General features: G+C 48.7%; 1 protein-coding gene across 1 annotated transcript in view; it reads right to left on the reverse strand.

Annotated features, from left to right (window-relative positions):
* Pde10a (phosphodiesterase 10A) overlaps positions 1-14,419 on the reverse strand; it is a 194,583-nt gene that overhangs the window by 72,795 nt on the left and 107,369 nt on the right. Inside the window, exon 3 of the mRNA XM_048420903.3 lies at positions 1,150-1,178. Coding sequence (XP_048276860.3) covers positions 1,150-1,178 — 29 coding nt within the window. The remainder of the gene's footprint in view (positions 1-1,149; positions 1,179-14,419) is intronic.

A 14,419-nucleotide genomic window follows, 5' to 3' on the forward strand; every position in this document is an offset into this window, starting at 1 on the left:
TCTGAGAGCACAAGGGCACATAGCTGCAGCAGTGGGTGCCCAGGAGCCCCAGGCATGCCCACAGAGTGGCACATTCCAGAAACTGAGGGTTGTGATCGCTTTTCATATTGATGCTGTCTCTCCCTATTCTAGTCAGAGCTTCTTTCTTTTTTTTCTGTTCTTTTTTCTTTTTGTCTTTTTGTTTGTTTCTGTTTTTTTTTTTTTTCGAGACAGGGTTTCCTTTGTGTAGCCTTGGCTGTCCTAGAACTCACTCTGTAGACCAAGCTGGCCTTGAACTCACAGAGATCCACCTGCCTCTGCCTCCTGAATGCTGGGAGAAAAGGCATACACCACCACTGCCTGTCTCAGGACTTCTAAGAGCCCATCGTGCAACAGAAAAGACAGGAAAGTGGCTGGTAATAAGCATATGGATAACCCTGGGTCCCCCAAATGCCCCTGTCACCAGGCTTACAGATGTGCACTGCCTGCCACCTCTGCCTTTTAAGACGGGCACTGGGGATCAAAACCCAAGTCCTCATGCCTGTAACAAAGGTGCTTCACTGTCTGAGCTGTCCCCAGCCCACCTGCCCATCTCCCTGTGTTGGCTGGATCCCGTAACCATTTACTCTAGATGCTAACAGCACTGAATGTCTCGGGGTGCTGAGCGATAGTTTTCACCATAGTCATTGGCCTTGGTTCCTCCATAAGCAAGGTGACTGAGGTGAGACCCAGGGATATTCACAGGTAAGGTTCAAGAGGGAGATACCTGTGATGTCCTGCAAAGGAGATGGCTTGAGGGTGGCCCCTATAGGTAGGGCTTAGGTGACATCCTCATTCTCCACGTGAGGATGCCTGGCAAATGCTGCTTCACTGGTTACTCTGGAGACTCTGCAAACCTGGGCTCTCCCTGCAGGCTCTCGGCGCTAATGGCCCAGCCTTGGCACAACTCCAGATGTGCAGGTACCCATGGAGCTAATCTGGGTGTTCAGCCCGGAGCTGCTGTGTGGAGTGTCTCTCTGCCCTGCCTGCTCTGGGGACACCCTTGAAAGCTACAGAGTTTCTGCTATGCTCTTCTCACCCCGACGCTAAGAGAATACGGGCATTTAGAGGAGGGGACGTGATGTTTGCAGTCCTGGGGCAGTGCTGTAGAAACTGCATCCAGTTACTCACCCTGCTGACTTCCTTAGGAGCCGATTCATCTGGGGATGGAGAAGCAAGGAGAGAAACAGTTAGCATTCGGAAGGTGCACCGAGACAGAGACACAGCACACACATTCACTCCTGACACACTTCAGCATGGCTTCCTTGTAGGAAGTCTGAGAGTCTTGTAAAGGTTAAACATAACGAATTGAGAGAATAAATTTGGGGGAGATTAAATATCACCGCAACCGTTGGTGCAGATTACGTTTCAAGATTCTAAAATGGAAACATGGTCACATAGGCACAGTCAACTCTACAGACGAAGCTGATGGGCTAAGAAGCTGCAGGGGGCATAAGTTGCAAGCCCTAGAAAAGTACCACAGACCCCTTAGTTCATGAGCTCTGAGGAGAGATCTCAGCAGGCATGCAAGGGGCTGGTCACTTCCCTGAAACAGCAAGGCCCTGCAACACCAGCACCCCAGCCGGGCCACAGGGTCTAGAGTGGCTTGTGAGCTGCCGAAGCTCCAGCCACCTCTCCAGGCCCAGCAGGCATGACGTTTCACTCACTAGTGTATCTTTTCTCTGAAATAAGCAACACTTTGCAAGTGTCTTCATTTTGGGTCCTGCAAACTGTCTAAGTCTGCCTGCAGGTATAGCTGCCCCGGAAACTGACTGAACCCTGTGTGAGCCCAGACAGAGTCAAAAACAGCCCCTATGCCGCTCCCAAGTTCAGATGTTGTGAGCCTCCTTTTCAGTGTCCCCATAAACCCATCCCTCGTTCCCAGTGTGTCCTGTGAGCCACTTCCACTACAGTACCAAGTCCAGTCCCATGGCACAATGTGGCTTGCAGAATAAACAGCTAGATTTCAACACTCTGCCGGTGTGTGCTCCCTGTGTGTGGGCCATGGCTGAGGAAGGGCTTAGGTACTGCATGAGGCTTCTCCAAAAAATGAAGAATGTTCCAGGTCTTTTTTAATCCCCCCTTCTTTTCCAAGACAGAATTTCTCTGTATAACAGTCCAGGTTGTCGTGGAATTCACTTTGTAGACCAGGCTGGCCCCAAACTCACAGAGATCCACCTGCCTCTGGCTCCCAGGTGCTGAGGCTAATGGTGTGCGCCACCACTGCCCGGCCAACCTTCATTATTGAAGGAGCATCGCGGGATTTCTCACTTACTCTTCACCTCCCGTTTCTATCTTTTCCTAAGACTCTCTGTAAGTGGAACTATTAAATCATTATCAGTTCATTAGAGGATTCGAAAGCTATAAAGGCTTAGATTAGTGTGCTCAAAAGAACTGTATCTAAGCAATTCGGTGAGCCTGAATTAAAAAGCAAGTTGGCTTGGTGTGGCAGTATGTGCCCAGGGAGGCTGGTGCAGGAGGATTGTAAGTTCGAGGTCAGCCTATGTGTCCAGTGGAAGCACGTCTCAAGTTTAATTGATGAATTAATTATCAAACACAATCATCTTCACACGCATCCAGTGTGGAGTCAAGTGTGTGACAAGGTTTGGCACCACAGCAGCGCAGAATGGCCCCGGCCTGTAGCTCCTTCCGTCACTACGGAACAGTTCAGAGTCCAACATCTGCTAACAGATGTTCTCCTGCCTTTCTCATTGACCTGGCTTTATCACTTCTCTTCGAGCATGAACCAGGCTCAGGACCTGGCACATCACTTCTCACACTAGTGTGTGCAAAAGACACACTGCCTGCTCATGTCTGCAGGACCGACTGCCTTCAGCTCCATGGACAATTTCAAGCATTTGGAGAAAAATAAAAACAGCTTTTGCCTGTAATTGGTTTCTGGATCTTCACCTTGGAATGAATTTAGAAACACTCCCTCCTCCTCCTCTCCCTCCTCCTCTCTCTGCTCTCCATTTGACTTAGCACTTACAACTTGCGCTAAATGAACGTCAAGTCTACTACTCGCAGGGAATGTTGTGTTGTGGGTTACCAAGGAATCCACACTCCCTCTTCCCATACTGTTTATTAAACTCTCCTGTCCTAGAGAGTCCAACATGTAGGAGTTAGGAGCACCTCGGGACTGGTGCTCAAGCAATCAATGGCAAATCCTGCTCTGCAGGGCCCAGCTGTGCTCCCTTAACAACGTGCAAGACTTGCAAGCCAGGAAACATCCAGAGAGACACCGTCCTAACAATGAGAATTGTTACCAAAAACAGAATTATTCTTCCAAAAATATATAAATAACAAAGAAGAAACCCTCCCCCTCCAGCCCATGTTGTTACTATTGCTGGTAGACCAGAGGAATCCAGGCTAGAACCTCAGTGTGGGTGCTGTCCCAGTGGCTTCCAGAAGCACTCACAATTGACCTGCTGATGGCTGTGTCCGTCCAAAGGCCAAGCTCCCTTTGAATGGTTGGGCAAGGGATAGTGGAAACGAGGAACTGACTTAGATAACAGACTTCAAATTATTCGTGAGCATCGAATTATCCCTGGAAAGGTCACAGTAGAGGACCCAGGTCTTTAGGCAGAAGAAGGCCTCTGCCTTAAATACACACCTGGGCAGCATAGATACAGAGTAACCTGTGCCCCTGCGCTCAGCCCTGACTCAGGAGCCATGCAGGCCACTGACATACATGGAAAAGGGGACAATTAGTGGCGGAGCAACCATGCTGCCTGCGCTTGCTAAAGACGAATGTGTTTTCCCAGAAAGGAGAAACCATCTCTCCATCCAAACTCCATCTTAATGATCTTTAAAAGCCTTACAAGAACGGGGCATGGAGGAAAAGAATTCCCTCAGGTTTCCTAGAACTGAGTGGTGCCCTTTTCACAGTAAACACTCAATTTAAATATTTTATGTCCTGATAAAATGTGTGGGTATTTGTGTTTTGTGATTACTTCTGATGTTTCCTTGATGTGAGATGGGGCTACAGTAATGGACCCACACTTGGAACCGCGGATTACAGAAACCTGAATGTGCTGGCAGACACATTCAGGATGTACTAGACACTCTCAGAAGTAATGGGAACAAGCCCCCAAGTGACAAGTGGGGTTACATGAAGCTCAAACGCTCGGCCTGGCAAACAAACAACTGGCAGAGTGCAGAGGTGGCCTGCAGGACGGGACAGATAACCCTAACAACCCAGCAGACGGGGCTGGGTTTAGGATGCATAAAGAACTACAGAAAGCGGGCCATGTGCTTGTCGTGTAAACATGGGGCCCCAGCAACCATGAGACAGCAGTAAAGGCAGGGTGGCGAGAGCACGGGTCAGAGGGTCTGCTTGTCTTCGGGAATAATGCGAACTGGAAGCCAAGGACAAGGGGGGAGAGTGACAGGAGCCTCTCAAGGGCAGTCTGAGGGATAAGATAGAGGGATGGGTGGGCCCTGGGGGGAGAGGCTCCTTCTCACATTCTGGTGGGGAGTGTGGCGAGGGACGCGGAGAGTCACTGGTGTACTAGAGAAGGCAGGTTGCCGGACTGTGCCACTGTTAAGTAAGAGAGCAGGAAGCAGAGTGAGGGCTTCCTCCTAAGTAAAGGGGTGGGCACATGGAGGAGGGGATGGGGTGGGCATGGGGAAGAGGGGATGGGGAGGGCATGGGGAGGAGGGGATAGAGTGGGCACGGGAGGAGGGGATGGGTTGGGCACAGGGAGGAGGGGATGGGGTGGGGATGGGGTGGGCATGGGAAGGTGGGGATAGAGTGGGCATGGGAGGAGGGGATGGGGTGGGATCAAGGAGGAGGGAATGGGGTGGGCACGGGGAGGAGGGGATGGGATTCCTGACTATTGTAAATGCTGCAGCAATGAGCAAGAACGTGCAAGTCTCTGTGTAGTGCTGACTTTGTCCCTGGTTCTGTCCTCAAGAGTGAACAGTGCCGTCGTATGATAGCTCAGGTTGTTGTTTGGAGACCCCCCACTTGCTGGTTTCTGGGGGCAGCAGCTTGCACTCCCACCGGGAGCAGATAAGGATTTTTTCCTCATTAGGACTTGTTACTGTTTGCTGCCTCAATGACAGCCATTCTGGCTGGTCTTCATTTTCTGACGGCTAAGGAGGTTGAACACCTTTTCCCATATTTATTGAGCATTTGGATCTCCTCTGTTGAGACTCTCTATCCCATTTATTAGCCCTGTACTGGTTGGCACGTCTCCCATATGTATGTATGTATGTGTGTAAGATCTGTCGCTCAGTATGAGCTCACAGATTTGACTAGAGTGGCCAGCTGTTGGGCTCCAAAGATCCACCTATCTCTTGCCCCCCAGCACTGGGGTTATGACCACATGTGGCCCTGTTCCAGACCTGGTCGCCTTCAATGTGTAGCTTATATTCATAAAGCCGCATGTGACAGCAGTATCTCTATTGATAATCATCAATTCTCCCTCAGCACCTGAGATGCCTCACGTGGCAAGTGCAAGAGGGACTGCAGGCAGCTTCCAGTGGCCTAAAGTGCTTATTTACAATTTTCAGAATTAAAATGTAATTACATCATTTCCTCCCTTCCGTCTTCTTTCTAACAGATCCCATGCGCACCCTATTCCCTCTCCAATTCATTGCTGCTATTTCTTTAAACATTACTGTTGCATACATGTATAGACACATACATATACAAATACAACCCACTAAGTCCATTCAGTCTCGCCTACATGTGTGTGGTTTCAGGGTTGAGCACTTGGTACTGGCTAATGCTGACGAGAAATGATAATGCCAACAGCAGGGGGGCTGCTGGAGCCTCAGAGCCACTCCCAGGCTCTGCCTCTACCACTGGGCCAACTCAGACCACTCGGAAAAACTGATGATTGTAACTCTCACACTTGGAACAGTGTACGTGACTGGCTGTAACTGTCCCACACTGAACGGTGTATGTGAGAGGACATGTCACACTTTGAAAGACATGTATATTCTCTTTACCTCATTCTTACACACAGCAATAAGGTCACAGAATAAAGTGAGCCCCAGGATGCTACAATGACCCCTTTTTGTGGCAGGTGATATTTACTCTAAAGACCAGTATGCAGTGACAAAGAACTGTTTTTATACAATGTGCTAAAAAGTACAACCTTAAACTGTCTGGCCATGAACAAAATTAAATCAGTGGAGACAAGTACAGTGCTTCCAAATTAGTCACTTGGTCCTTCAGTCTCCAGTCCTGAAACGAACATCTACTATATCTTGCCATGTCAAACACTGCTTAAGACACAAGAGGCTGAGCAAATGGATGGTAAGATATGCTACAGATTAATTCCTGAGAACTGACAACTATAAAACACCATAGAACTATGGTGTTTTATGTATGGGAAACTGTAGGCAGCAGAAACACGAAACAGATGGTAGACTGGGACATTTGACATTAAATCCCTCATAACAGAACCTGTGTCAGACAAACACACAGCAAGTGAGCGGTCTGGAGACCTCCCACCGTCTTAGAGCTCCTTCTATGAAACAGTTTAAAGTAGCTTAAATATTACTCTGTTTTATTTGTGTATTGTAATATATAGTCTGTGAGTGCACATGTGTGTATGTGTGTGCATGCACACATATGTTTAGGTACATGTGCATGTGTGTCCTGTGTGTGTGTGGAGGCCAGAGTGCAATGTCAGGTATCTTCTTCTACATACTTTAAAATTGTTTTATTATTATTATTTTATTGTAGTTGTTGTTGTATGTGATATGCATATCTGAATGCAAGCACAGGTGTGGCATGTTCTGTATGTGGACGTCTGAAGACAACTTTTCATGATAATGATTTCCTTTCACCACAGGTTGCAAAGATGGGACTCAGGGAAACAGGCTTACATGGCAAGTGCTTTTACTGCAAAACCACATTGTTAATATTCTTGACTTCAAAACACTGGAAGTGATCCCACCATGCTTTAGCAAAGGCTTGAAAATGCAGAGCGGTCACAGACAACGCGACAGCTCGGCAACAAGGAGCACACCCCACATATATCGCAGCTCAGGTGGACCCCAAAGTCAAGGTGCCAAGAGACACGAGAGATTGGAAGTGGTTAAACAACACTTGATTCCATCTACAGAACTGGAAAAAACCAAAACTATGGCAACAGAGAACCATTTGGTTACGGCAGGACAGAAGGACAGAGCGTGAAAAGGAGGGGAGCTGGTAGTGTCACAGGTGTACCCTGTCCTCGGTCTGGTGATTGTATGAACCTAGATGTTTTAGACCCACAGAATTATACACCAGGAAAATTAACAGCTGAGTACTTTGTAATATATCTGGCTGTCATTTGAGGTCACCTGTGTCAGAGGTTGGCCCTGTGTCAGTCTGTGAAGATGGTCTGGTGCCATGGGAGGGATGTGGAAGCAGGCACAGAAGGCTGCTGAGGCAAGGTTTAGGATGCTGAACTCAACCTTAAGTTCCCTGGCCGAAAACCTACACAAAACATGTTACTCAACACGACATTGTCATGACAGTACCCGAGTTCTGCTGGAAACAGGGAAGGACTCTTCCTGCCCCAACAACGTGGCTTAACTCAGAGCCGTGAATGATGGGAACAGAGCCAAGTGGGAAGGCAGGCGAGGGAGGACAAAGGGTGGAAAGGTAAAACTGAGAAGTCGTCCTGTGAGGAAAATCCTTCACCACAAGGAAAAGGGCATCACACACACAGAAGTCAGCAGTAAGAGGGTGGCAGCCTACAGCTGTTTCTACAGCTGGTCATGAAACTATCGCCTGTGTATCTGAAGTCATGGAACATTTTCATGTCGAGAACTTTAGAACAGTGTGTAGTGTGTAGAGTCCAGACTTAACCTCACTGCTCACACTGCCTACCCCTGAGGAAGAACCAGCAGATCCCGGGGCCACAGCATGCTGATCAGGCCAGCATGCAGGTCCTGGAAGGTCCTGCCAGGTCCAACCAGTCAACACCACCTGTGGTTCCTCCCCAGGCAGGCACTGGCAGCGGTGTGGGGAGGAAAGCTTTTCCACACCAAAGGCATTTTAACATAAATCTACAGAAGACACCAGACAGACTTTTCAAAGGTGTGGAAAACACATTGAAAGGGGGAAAACAACTTTTAGTCAACAAAGATTTCAAAAAAGAAAAGGACAGTTTGAAATCAGAAAGTAGAAATCGTGACTTCCGACATCTCTGGAGGAACCACTCAAACACACAAACAAATGGCGGGTTGTTTTAGCTCATCTCCAATAATGGCTAAGAGATCTCGGAGGAACTGCAGAGAGAGGGAAAGCCACTGGGGACAAAAGAGAAGTTGAGCTGGGAGACAGACGCGGACATCCTGCCTCCTTCACCCACACCCACTGCTGGCACCTGCCGCCTGCCGCCTGCACCCCTCATCTCTCTTGGCATTGCCCTGCTGCTTCAGAGAGCAGGGGTTCTTCTTGGGGCTCCCACTAGCTCGCCTGGGAAGTCCCCACCAGGGTTCCCACCACCACCCTGGAAATAGAGAGTCTGAGAAGGACAAACTCCTCCCTCTGCTGTTTGCACTGTCAAGCCCTGAACTGTTTCCTTTCTAGCCTTCTTATGAAGCTCTGCTATACCCATGAACGTTGGCTTAAATGTATTTTTTCTTGTAAGAGAGAAAAGTGTGCCGCCTTCCCTCCTTCTCTTTAATATTCCCACTGATGGTGGGAGACAAATCAAGGAGAAAACAATCTACGTAGTCTCTAGTGTGGCCTTCCAAATACCCGCCCACTTCTGTAGCAGGTGCCCCATTTCAAGCCACCCTGAAAGTCTCTCAGGGTCTAGGTTGCAGCATCAAGCACTTGGAAAGCAGCTCAGGGTCTCACTTAGGTTTCCACCCACACCTTCATCTAAGCCACAAAGGCCACTAAATCATCTTTATGTTGAAAGTCCTTCTGTCTGAAGTGACAACCACAGGACCTCCTGAGTTCCTACCTGTGTGGAGGACGGCCCCATTGGGTTCCTCTGCAGAGAAGGTAGCAGCTCTCTTCAAATAACTCCCTTTTGTTTCCCCCAGGGGGGCTCTGGTTGGAAGCCCTTGGTCCTCTGTGTAGTGGTGGGAAGCAATAGACCTTTGAAAGGTGGGACCTAGTGTGAAGTCATTAAGGGGACACCCTGGAAAGAGATACAGGGGCCCAGCCTCTTGGGTATCCTTTTGCAAAATGGGATCTCTACACACACAGCTATGCCCTCCTGTAGCTGTGACATCCTCAGGCCAGTGCTATACCCTTGAATCTCCAAAACTATGACCTAAATAAGAACCTTTCCTTTATTAATTCAAGTTTAAAAAAAAAGATCAAAAAGGAAAGTTATAAACCAGTTTGAAGTGCGCTTTGTCACAAAAGTCTCGGATTGCTCTTCTGTTGGTGTGATCTGCACATCTTAACTCCCATGATGCAACACAAGCAAACCAAGCCCTCTGCCTTCAAAAGAAACCCAACTGAACCATTCTATAGACACAGAAAATGATCTAAAAGTGTCCTGCACCCCTACTGAAACACTAAAGTGATGTCCTCCTGTAGAGAGGAGCCATGGCCAAGGCAACTCTCATAGAAGAAAGCATTTAGCTGGGGGCTGGCTTATGGTTTCAGAGGGTGAGTCCATTACCATCCTGGAGGAAGCAGACAAGCACGCTGTTGGAAAAGTAGCTGAGAACTTTACATCCTGGTCTACAGCCAGCAAGGAGAGAGAGGGAGAGGAGAGGAGAGGGGAGGGGAGAGGAGGGGAGGGGAGGGGAGGGGAGGGGAGGGGAAGGGAGGGGAGGGGAGGGGAAGGGAGGAGAAGGGAGAGAGGGAGAGAGGGAGAGAGAGAGAGAGAGAGAGAGAGACTGGCTACACCTCCTCCAACAAAGACACACCTACCCCAGTAAGGACAAATCTCCTAAGGGTACTAAGCACGCAAGTATACAACCCGTGAGGGCCATGCTCATTTAAATCTCATGTGCCTTTGACTATGTTTGATTTGATTTAGCCTAAAATTAATCTCTCAATTATCCTGAACAACAGCTGTTCTTTGTCAGTTACCATTTCTTAGTGTTTTTTGTTTGGGTTCGGTTTGGTTTGGTTTGGTTTGGCTTGGTTTTGTTTGGTTTTTTGAGACAGGGTTTCTCTGTAGCTTTGGTGCCTGTCCTGGAACTGGCTCTTATATACCAGGCTGGCCTTGAACTCACAGAGATCCACCTGCCTCTGCCTCCCAAGTGCTGGGATTAAAGGTGTGCACCACCACCACCTGGCCCATTTCCTAGTTTTAACAATGTTCATAATTTTTGCCACACTTGACTGCTTTGAAATTTTGAGACCAGCATCTCCACTTGTAACATGAAGGCCGGCTTGTTGGGGTATCTGTCCAACCCAGTCATGTTACATCCACTGTCCCCTGTTCGGCTATGATGGCTTCCTCAGAGGTGAGTGTGGACCCTCTTTCTGCTCAGATTGTACTTTTCACCAAGTATTTTTCATATTTAGGTTTTTAAAGTGTGCTGAAGTCCAAAGGAATATCCATTTACTCTGCTTGAGAACACTAAAGTCATCCTGGGCTTGTAACCGCCTGTGACCAAATGTCTGTCTTGCCTTTACAGCTCAGGGCAGTAACGCAAACACGTGGGAAGCCTTGCTTCAGTTTCCAAAGCCACAGCTACAAAGTCCGCAGTTCCCACAGCATTCCACCTGTGACGCTGGCGTGCGGGCTGCTCTGTGGAGGTGACAGGCAGCCAGGATACGGAAACCTGACTGACCTGTTCCCAACAGGGATGATCTGGCATGCCATGATGGTTTACTCCAAACGCTTGCATCATCAAGTCTTCAAAGGTACTGGGAGGTTCTTATCGAAACTTCAAGGTATGTACGTTGTTCTTAGAAGCACTTAAGAACATCCCAGAAGGTTCAGTCTGACCAGTGAGTGCCTGCCTCCTCCCGTGGAGCTCCCAAAGGGCTGCGTCTGCCTCCGAGTTTTCTCATGACTACCCTCCCATGCAGTTCAGAGGGCCTGCAAAGGCCCTTCTGAGGACTAACTCCTATCTCCTTAGGGAACCTCCCTTCCAGAGATAAGAGCTGATCTCTCCAGAGACACTGGGTACACGCTGCCCTTTCTTTTCTGCCCTTCCTAAATCTGAATTCCACAGCTCTGGGGAGTCAGGATGGCTGGTATCAAAACAACAAAGGAAAGGGAAGGAAACCAAGCAAAGACGAGGACTAGCAGGGCAACACGGAATGGAAGAACAAACAGAAAGTTTGCCAGCGTGTGTCCCCACCCTCACCTCTACGCCTGCTTCAAAAACAAGGAGAAAAAAACTAAAAAACAAACAAACCAAAAAAAAAAAAAAAAACTTTTCAAGCTGGAGAGGCCCAGAGGACAGCACACCAAAGCTCCTACCCCAGTGTAATCAAAAAGGAGGGGCCACGCAGGCTTTTTATTTCATCCCACCCATGACCTGAGCTGACCTGCTGCCCTGCTTGCCTTGCCTGACCAGGCCACTGCTCCTAAATCTTCTCCCCGGTTCTCTTAGAAATCAAGCCCCAAGTCCTGTTCCCTGCTCTTGCGTTTCCCTTTCTCCTCCACCCACGTCAGCACTACCTTTAGTCTTCCAGGCACCCTGACACCTAGCGCTGGCCCTCAAACTCAGCAAACACAAGAAGTCCTGTAGAGCCCGCGTAGACTAAGCCACCAGGCCCTGGGACAGTCAGCCTGAGTGAGATGGACACCGTGAGCCTGACCAGCTCCAAGGTGACCCAGCCCCCTGACAACTCATCACACCACCAAACGTGAACCTGACCAGCTCCGAGGTGACCCCCAGCCCCCTAACAACTCATCACACCACCAAACGTGAACCTGACCAGCTCCGAGGTGACCCAGCCCCGACAACTCATCACACCACCAAACGTGAACCTGACCAGCTCCGAGGTGACCCAGCCCCCTGACAACTCATCACACCACCAAACGTGAACCTGACCAGCTCCGAGGTGACCCAGCCCCCTGACAACTCATCACACCACCAAACGTGAACCTGACCAGCTCCGAGGTGACCCAGCCCCCTGACAACTCATCACACCACCAAACGTGAACCTGACCAGCTCCGAGGCGACCCCCAGCCCCCTGACAACTCATCACACCACGAAACGTGAACCTTACCAGCTCCGAGGTGACCCCCAGCCCCCTGACAACTCATCACACCACCAAACGTGAACCTGACCAGCTCCGAGGCGACACCCAGCCCCCTGACAACTCATCACACCACCAAACGACCCCTAATCCGGCGCCTCGGCCCCTGTGTTCTGATAGTGCCGTACTCCACCACCACCATGAGCTTCCTGATGGCGTTGTCACAGGGAAACCCTGCTCCTGGGGCACTGCAAAGAGCCAGGGACACCAGGCAGGCAGCGGTTCTCAGCACCAAAGCCAGGTTTAACTGGCTGGGGACAAACACCGGATTTGAAAATTTCATTCAGCATGTCTATGACAACATTACACTAGGTTTTCTAATGTACACAGGCAACAGTGCTAAAAACAATCTTCCTCTGTTTCGTGCACTCATGAGTTGATATTTATTCTCTTTATTTATTCCACTGCCTGGTGCTGGAGAAGGAGCTGAGAGTTCTGCATCTGCACTGGAAGGCAGCGGGAAGTGAATGTCACGCTAGACCTGGCTTGAGCATTTGAGACCTCAAGCCTACCCCAGAGTGACACACTTCCTCCAACAAAACCACATCTACTCTGACAAGACCACACCTCCTACTAATGTCATTCCCTATGAGCCGATGGGGACCATTTTTACTCAAACCACCATATACACTCACAGCAGGTAATCAATAAATATCTATAAACTGGTAACTGATGGGTTAGCCGGGAAAGCATATCACTGGGTCACATCCCAGGTACAACTACCTGTCACAGTGTTCTGTCAACTTGATACAAGTTTGAGCCATTTGGGGAGAGGGACTCACAGTCGAGAAAACGTTCCCACCTGGCTGCTCTGTGGACAAGCCTCTGCGGGCATCTTCTTTATTAACGGTTGGTGTGGGGAAGGCCGGCTGACTGTGGGTGGAGCTCTCCCAGACAGGCGGTCCTGGGGAGTCTGAGAAAGCAGGCTGAGCAAGCAATAGGGAGCCGGCCAGTAAGGAGCAGCCATCTTGCCATGGCCTCTGCTTCTCCAGGGCTCTGCTCTGACCCTGCCCTCGGTGATGGAGTGGGAACTGAGCGCTGGGAGATGAAATTAACCCTTTGTGCGGTTGGTCATGATGTATTACCACAAGAGAAACCTGGCCTATCACGTGGAAAATTCTACAACGGGTTATGCAACCTGAAATCAACTTTGATCACTGTTAAATTTTCAGAAAGGTTTTAAGAGCTTGGAGTTGAAAACAACGTACCATCATTTTTCATGGGCTTTTAATGTTTAGAAGTCTGTCACAGGTGAGAAAAAATTTTAAATGCTAAGGGGAATGACACCAACCAACATTTCCACAGCATCTCTTTCTGTGTGTGAAACTAGAAAACACAAACTGTAGAAAGAAACCTCCACGAAAACAGGTATTTCCCGAGACCTAGTAGTTCATACAGATTTGATTCATTTGAATCGCTCAGAAATGTGACTTTTGCTTGGAAAACACAATGGCTTTTAATGCATGGCAAGGAGCCACCACCAGCTTCAGAGACACCTCGGGCACAGGTTCAGAAATCAGGCTAAGTCCACGGCAAAGGAATGTGCTTGAGTCCTGAGACAGCTTCCTAGGCGCCCGTGATATTGCAAGGATGAGACTTAATTTTTCATCTTATTAGCATCTCCACCTGAGGTCTGGTTCGGAATCATAAGCCACCTCACTCCCAAGCCACACGCTTAAAGACACATCATCAGAGTAATCAACACACAATTAACAGAGCTAATGCAATGCATCAATTACCGTCAGTGCTGTCTCCGCTCGGGTTTCTAGTTGGTAGACTCATGGTTATTTATAACCCATATCAAAGCATTCAGTGCATGACTTCCATTCGCCAAAAGCAAAGGAATACCTGATTTGAAAGTTTCATGTTGATAATGTAATTTCAACTGCTGAGATAAAATAATTGTAATGGAATAAAAATCATTCTAATTTCAAGTAAAAGAAAGAGAAGTGTCCGAAATTATGGCCCGTGAGAATCGTTTCAGGCATGTCTTGTTTGTTTATTCATGATGAGTACATGGTTTTTCGTGTTCTACAAGCTACAGCCTTGCGAGGATGTGTGTTCTGGCAGGGGAAGCGTGCCTCGTTAGTTTAAGATGCCGTCACAGCGTACACCAGCACGGGAGCCATCTGTTAGACATTAACCAGTTTAGCTGCGGCTAAATCTGAACCCCAGGCGACTGACTAGTAGGCTGGGGTGGTATGATTTTAAAATCTTTATTCTAAGTATAAAATGACTAAAAATTTCACTTGGATATT

Source organism: Myodes glareolus, chromosome 1 (genome assembly GCF_982192425.1).
Source record: "Myodes glareolus chromosome 1, mMyoGla1.1, whole genome shotgun sequence".
Taxonomy (NCBI): domain Eukaryota; kingdom Metazoa; phylum Chordata; class Mammalia; order Rodentia; family Cricetidae; genus Myodes; species Myodes glareolus.